Source organism: Pundamilia nyererei, unplaced genomic scaffold (assembly GCF_000239375.1).
Source record: "Pundamilia nyererei isolate P.nyererei 1_Seehausen unplaced genomic scaffold, PunNye1.0 scaffold00139, whole genome shotgun sequence".
Lineage (NCBI taxonomy): Eukaryota > Metazoa > Chordata > Actinopteri > Cichliformes > Cichlidae > Pundamilia > Pundamilia nyererei.
In genome coordinates, this window is record NW_005187540.1 from 1,027,976 (window position 1) to 1,035,275 (window position 7,300).

General features: G+C 45.7%; 1 protein-coding gene across 4 annotated transcripts in view; it reads right to left on the reverse strand.

Moving 5' to 3' along the window:
• Positions 1 to 675: 675 nt before the first annotated feature.
• LOC102197327 (C-C chemokine receptor type 6-like) overlaps positions 676 to 7,300 on the reverse strand; it is an 11,356-nt gene continuing 4,731 nt past the window's right edge. For 2 of the 4 annotated variants that reach the window (XM_005744148.1, XM_013913606.1), the window contains exon 2: positions 676 to 2,187. In XM_005744148.1, coding sequence (XP_005744205.1) covers positions 1,040 to 2,164 — 1,125 coding nt within the window. In that variant the 5' untranslated portion in view covers positions 2,165 to 2,187 and the 3' untranslated portion in view covers positions 676 to 1,039. Of the gene's footprint in view, positions 2,188 to 4,020; positions 4,085 to 4,511; positions 4,569 to 7,300 lie in introns of those variants that run through there. The other 2 variants (XM_005744147.1, XM_005744146.1) reach the window with 2 other exon arrangements.

Consider the following 7,300-nt stretch of genomic DNA (forward strand, 5'->3'; position numbering starts at 1 on the left):
CAGTCCTGGGAACAGCTAAGATACTGCGCAGGACCCTCAAGCTCCCAGGCCTCTGGTAGAGGACCCGAGCTTGAAGGATAAACCGCCCGCAGGGGCGTGCTGGGGAATTTATTTATTTGTTTAATACACACACAGCTCGTGCCTATGGTACGACAACTTTCCTCCGTGCCCCTGGTACAACAACTTTTCTCCGTGCCCCTGGTACACTGCGCAGAAACACCTTGCCCCACACACACACACACACGCACGCACGCACGCATACACGCACACATGCACACACACGCGCACACACACACACACTCACAGAGGCAACAATACCAAAGTATTTCGAGTGCGTTACTGTCACACACATGTGAGACTCTTTTCTGCATATATTTTTGCACAGACTCCTGCTGGGCTGTGCAAAAACAAAACGACTGCTTGAATCAGTTAAGAGCAGCAAAAACTGTCCTTGGAAAAATAAACTGGGTAATTGAGTATTGAATATTTTTCTTGTTTGACGATTTTTCAAAGGAAAGCCCACATGATTTCTGTCATCATTTACTGTACTGATTAAACTGAATACCAACATTTTAGTGCATTTTTATTATAAGAATGTGAACATTGGTGAAGCGACGCACTCTGACCTCCAGGTCAGCTAAAACATGCATGAAACACAGTGATTCACCGCCCAGAGTCACAGCGTCAGCAGAGCTGCGCACGGCGCCAGGGCGTCCTTAAGACAGCAGCAGTGCTGAAAAAGGTCGAAGGTGCACGAGGAGGCCTCCATGAAGGAGAGATCAGACGAGTTCAAATCAGACGTGTTTTCGTGGTTCTGCACGTTCAGCCGCCGTTTCAGGTGACAAAACATTCACAAAATAATGACAAAAGAAAGAAAATGCAGGAGTTTGGATATTTCACGATCAAAATAATGAATCAGAATAAGAGGTGCCGCTCGGCGTTAGATCTCTTTATCTTGAGGAACCTCGTCGGTGCGACAGACGTGAATCGCGTTCGGTGTTAGAGACCTGGATCTTCAGAGATCAACCCACAGATGTTTTCACATAGTGAAAGAAGCGCCACTGTTGCTGGACCCGTCCATCGAGCGCAGAGTGGAGGACATGTAGAAGTCGGAGGTGACTCTGGAGAAGCGGCGTGGGGCCTTTCCGAGACACCAAAGGTCCCTGAAGATCCTCCTGAACTGGTTCCTGAAGTTCAGCGCCACCAAGGCGTACAGCATCGGGTTCAGGCAGCAGTGCAAGTAAGCAATGGTCTGCGACGCTGTCAGGGCCCTCTCCAGCATGTCCGCCTCATCACACGAGTACTCCTGAAACATGGTGACCGTGTTGTACAGCAGCACTATGTTGTAGGGCAGGTGGCAGATGATGAACACGGCCACAACCACCAGCATCTCCCACACCTCTCTGTGGTGCTGGAGATTCTTGGTCTTAAGCAGGGTGATGATGATGCCACTGAAGCAGAAGATCGTGATGAAGAGTGGCAGGAAGAAACCCACGCTGATCTGAGTGATGGGGACGTCCACCCTCACCGCCATGGCTGGGCCTTCAAAATTGAGCTCACAGACGTACGCAGGAGTCCTCTGGATATCAGTTTGGTTATCATCGTCGAATATGATGTGATTCATGTGTGACGGCTCGTACCACTGATAGAAGTAGAAGGTGGGGACGGACACGAGTATAGCGAAGATCCAGATGATGGCGCAGATGATGGACCTGTATGACAGCCAGCGCCTGCGCCGAGCCTGGGCGATGGCGATGTAGCGGTCGGTGCTGATGCAGGCGAACAGCAGCATGCCGCTGTACAGGTTCACGCTGTAGGAGCCGCGCAGCAGCTTGCAGGCCACCTGCCCCATCGGCCACGACCACAGCTCGTTGTAGACAATGAATGGTAGCGCCAGCACAAACAGCAGGTCGGCGATGGCCACGTTGATCAGGTAGATGTCAGTCATGCACTTGATCCTCTTGTAGAAGGCGTAGGTGACAATGACCATGCTGTTCCCCACGAGGCCCAGGATGCAGAAGATGGAGTGGATGTACGCGCCGATGACCTTCACCACATTCGGGTTGTTGTGAAAAACACAAAAACTATCATATTCTAGGTAGTCACTGACATTATAGTCATATTCATAGTAGGACATCTCCGTGGTGTATGGTTGGTTGGACATCAAATCCTCTGCAGAGTAGATCACTATAAAGGAAGCAGAGAGTAAACATCAAACTACAGCAAAGGTGTCTGATGGACTCACAGTGAAATGATCTCTTGCCACCCTAGTTTAGCATATGACAGTGATGTATATAAGACAGCAGTAAATGGTAAATGGCCTGTATTTATATAGCGCTTTACTAGTCCCTAAGGACCCCAAAGCACTTTACATATCCAGTCATCCACCCATTCACACAGCTGGTTGGTTATGACACTGTGGAAATGGACTGAAGGTGAGTGTTATTAACTCTCAGTGCGCTGCGAATCACATGACTGATTTTAGCTGACATTGCAACAAGCTGCAGCCGCGCTGAGTCTCTATTCCTTCTTGTGTTGAACGTTCGGACTTCCTATTTTTACATTTTAATGACAGGTGACTAAACCCAGAGTTAGGATGAAATATATACAAAAGCTTTGCTTTTTCCTGAATACTATTGTCACACAAAGAGTAAAGAAAGAAAAAAGGCAACACGTGAGATTTAGTTGTTTAGGACGAAGTTTTGGGAGTGATGACAGCGAGTGAGAGAGTTTTGAGATGTTTAGCATGGAGTGTGTAGTCAGCGTGTTGTGTGTGTGTTGTGTGTCAGTGAGGGCACTAATGAATGTGACAAAGGCTGCAGTGCAAACACTGTCTCCAGGTGGAAACAGGAGCAGTGATGCACGTCCTGCTGTCAGGCCTGCAGCTTTGTCCCTGTGCTGTTCTCTGTCTCGTGGCCACAAACTCATTTTCTTCACTGACACAAATAATTCGTGCGGCATCTTATTGCGACACCTGCTTGTTCTCTCATTGTAGTTTCAGTAGTTTTAAATGTTTGTACTAAGACAGGCCGGACGCACTGACTTTTAGATAAATAGTTTTTAAAATGTGACAGTTTATTTGCATTTCAACTTTAGTAAAATTATTCACTAAACATATTTGTGGTTTTTACAGTAAAGCGAATATAACTACGACTAGGATTTGATGTTTTTGTGTGATTTCAGATCAGTTGTGTTACTACAGCTGAATGATACCAAACAAGGCGAGGTAACAAAAGATGTAAGGGTGAAACACAAAGTAGTGAAAAGTGTGCGGTTATGTCGTGCTCTCCAGAGGGTGAACCCAACAAATCATGAAAACTGAGCTTTTTGTTCATGACGGTGCAGATTTCTGACATTTTGTGTAAATTTAAGCAACAATCTGATTTTTCTAACAAAGTGTGAAGCTTCAGTTAGACTTGTGTTTGTAAATGAACCGCCCCATGTTGTGTAGCTTTACTGGGCTACATATTTATTTATTATACAGGCTACACAGTACTTAACATCCAAACTCACACGTGTAACTGAGGTGTTTCATTATGTGGGCTAAAGAAAATAATTCAGTTACACAAACGTGCAGATTCAGTGCATGTGAACCATCGTAACCATATGTAACATATGTGTTTAAAAAGGCTTTGATTTGACCCCCCCCCCTCCCATTTCATTTCCATGCCAGCCTAAGAAAATGTCTCTAGATCCACCCGTGCTTCATAATAATTCAATAAAATCCACGTTCTTCATCTGCATCTCTGCAAACACTTAGCAGCATTACTAAAGCCAAAACACGTCTAAAGGTCACAGCAACAACAAAAAGGCTGATCAGCAGCAGGAGGAGAGTCTGAGCACCAATCCAGGCCTAACATTCCTGAGAAACACGAACACGCCAAAGTGAAAGCAGCTCGCTTCATTCTGACTGTCAGGTTCAGGAAGGAGGCGACCTGTACGGATACAACCTGCAAATAGAAAACCTGTTTACACCTGTGTGATGTAATGACCTGCAGTGTGAGGGAACGAAGGACCTACCAGCAACGCAGGAGAGGGAGGCAGTCCAAGCAAAGTGAAAGTGAAGCAGCTCAGAGGCAGCGTGCTGTGTGCAGGAAAGGACCCACAATGCAGAACAGAGAGTTAACTTAGGACGCAGCTTTATTTCGAGGGAAACTCCTCATTACAATAGACGTGACACAAACAAACCAAAACTTCAAATGCAGAACTGGGGAACAGGCACCTAGAAACTAAGAATACTTGGGCCACGAAGGGAGGAGACGCAGCACAAAGATGGCACAATGTGACGAAGAGCATAGGAAGAAGCAGACACTAAATACAAGTGGAGAACAGGGCAAAGAGGAAACACCTGGGAACACGGCTGGCACAGACAAAACAGGGAAGAGCAAAACAGACGGGAGACTAACAAAGTAAAACAGGAAGTACACAGAGATGCAGACTGACTGAATACAGACTCAAGCAACTAACAATGACACATCATAATGAAATTGACTACTACTAATAATACATACCAGAAAACATTCGGTCACCGACCCAGGACTGCGACACTCATACCTGTGACAGGTAACCAGTTGAGCAGGAAATAAGGCATGGCCTCTCAACTCCTCCTTCTGATTCTTATTCAGCTGGGTCTTCAAAAGAGTTCCTGTCGGATTTCTCAGACTTTTTCTCTGATTTAGTGCTCAGCTCAGATAGAATAATTATTGTGGGTGATTTTAACATCCATGAAAACGATCAGACAGCAGAGGGTTTTCAGGAAACACTGTTAAATGTTCAGTTTCTATGCCACGTGTTAAAACAAGATCTGAGTGTGATTAAAGTGGTGGGTGGGTTCTTTTACAGTCTAATAACAGATTAAATGCCATGTTGAGGCTGTCATTCTTAGCATCTACATGGATGTTAAAATCACCCACAATAATTATTTCATCTGAGCTGCAGTGACCAACGTTCCCTGTAATGTTTCACGTGTCTGAACACACAAACTCCCCGAGCGGTCCTTGGACCACTGTGAGCGACAGCAGACGTGCACTGTGGTCACGCCAGCATCGAATCATCCAAGTTACATGTTTTATTAAACTAATCAAATTACAGCATTTATGTTAGACTACTTTTAATTAATTGCTTTAGCCCACTTACAATGAAAATGTAAAAAAATTTGGGAGACCACCAGGGGGACGTAAGGAAGATGGCAGCATAAGCTTGCAGCTCCCGGTCAAAACTCGAGAGAAAACCAGAATTCGAATATTTCCACCGCTAAACCGTGTAATAAATGCCATGGAAGGTGGAAGAAGGTCAAAAAGACAAGGAAACATTAAGGACTTTGTGAAACAAGCGGAGCTGGCAAGAGGAGGCAGCGCAGACATGTCCGAGAACAGCGTGCAAGGCGAGCAGATGGAAGGAGATGCAGCTAGCCACCCTCACGCAGACTTCCAGGACATCATTAAGGACATTCACTCACTTAAAGCCGAGTTTGCCACGTTTAAGAAAGACATCACACAAGAAATGAAGGACGAATTCGACAGCTTCAAGAAAGACATTAATATAAAACTGGCAGAAACAGCGAATGAGCTAGCTAGCCATGAGACCAGACTCAAGAAGCTGAGAAAAGACTGGAAGAGATGGAAAAGATGCTCTAATCCAGTCGCTCCAGCAACAACGGAATATTCAGATGAAACTGGCTGACTCGGAAGGCCGACGGAACAACATTCGCATTTTTGGCCTAAAAGAGGCTCTGAAGGAAACTGTGCTGCAGTGTGTGGAGGACTTGCTGAGGGCTGAGCTTTCGCTCGGATTCTGCTCTGAATATTCAGCGGGCGCACAGAGCTCTGGGGCCAAAACCACAAAAACCTCCGCCATCGGTGGTGGTTAACTTTCTTCAGTTCTAACACAGTTTGCTGCATTGTGGGAAATGTAGGAAACCCCCATTTGAAGACTTCTTAACATGTGGCAGCCTCTTTTTAAAGGGACCAAAAGTAATTGGACAAGTGACTCAGAGGCTATTTCATAAGTGGGTGTGGCCAGTTCCCTCGTTACGTCGTAATTAAGCAGATGAAATGCCTGGAGCTGCTTTGAGGTGTGGTGCTTGCATTTGGAAAGTTTTACTGTGAACAGACAACATGCGGTCAAAGAGAGCAGAAAAACCATCTGAGAAATGTCTACAGTGTTAGGAGCAGTGTTGGTCAAGTAATCAGATTACAGTAACGCGTCATCTCTGGTTAGGAGTAGCAGTTTGGTACATGCTGAGCAGAAACAAAGCACTGGTGACCTCAGCAGTGTAAAAGCAGCCGGCCGTCCACAGAAGACCACAGCCGTGGATGATCGCAGAATCATTTCCATGGTGAAGAGAAACTGACAACAACAGCCAACCAACAAAGCTCTCCAGGAGGAGGAAGGCACATCGATATATCCAAGTCCACCATAAAGAGAAGACTGTAAGTTCACTGCATGGTGTAACCCACTCACAAGCCTCCAGAATAGAAAGGTTAGGCTGGACGTGACTAAAATGAACATCTAACAAAGCCAGCGCTGTTCTGGAAAAACTTTCTTTGGAAACATGAAACCAAGATCAAGAAAAAAGTAGGTGTGGAACAGCTCACGATCCAGAGCACGCCACACAATCTGCACAACACAGCACAGGCAGTGTGATGCTGTGGGCGTGCATGGCTGCCAGTGGCACTGGGACACTAGTGTTTATTGACGATGTGACACAGGACAGAAGCAGCTGAATGAATCTGAGGTGTTCAGACACAGACTGTCTGCTCACGTCCTGCTAAATGCAGCCAAACCGGGACTGGTTTCATAGTACAGACGGACAATGACTCACAACATCCACCGAAGCACCTCAGGAGTTGAATTTTCTTCAATGTCCAAGTCCGTCACCTGATCCTAACCCCGCTCAGCATTTCACTCTGAACTTTGGACAGAAAGGCCACAAACAAACATCAGCTGCAGGTTGGTGCAGTAAAGCTGTGGCAGAGCATTAAACAGCAGGAAACCAGCATTCAGGCTGTCAGCGCCAGCAAAGGGTTTGGAATAAAGTAATAGAAACAATCATTTGATTTTCAGTTACTTCATTTGTCCAAACTCTTTAGAGCCTCTAAATCAAAGGGATTGTGCTAACAGTACTCCAGTTTCTCCCATTTTTAATCTGTTTGTCCAACCCACTGAATTAAAGCTGAAAGGCTGCACTTCAGCTACATCCAGTGTTGGGAAGGTTACTTTTAAAATGTATTCCATTACAGAATACAGAATACATGCCCCAAAATGTATTCTGTAACCTATTCCGTTACGTTACTCAATG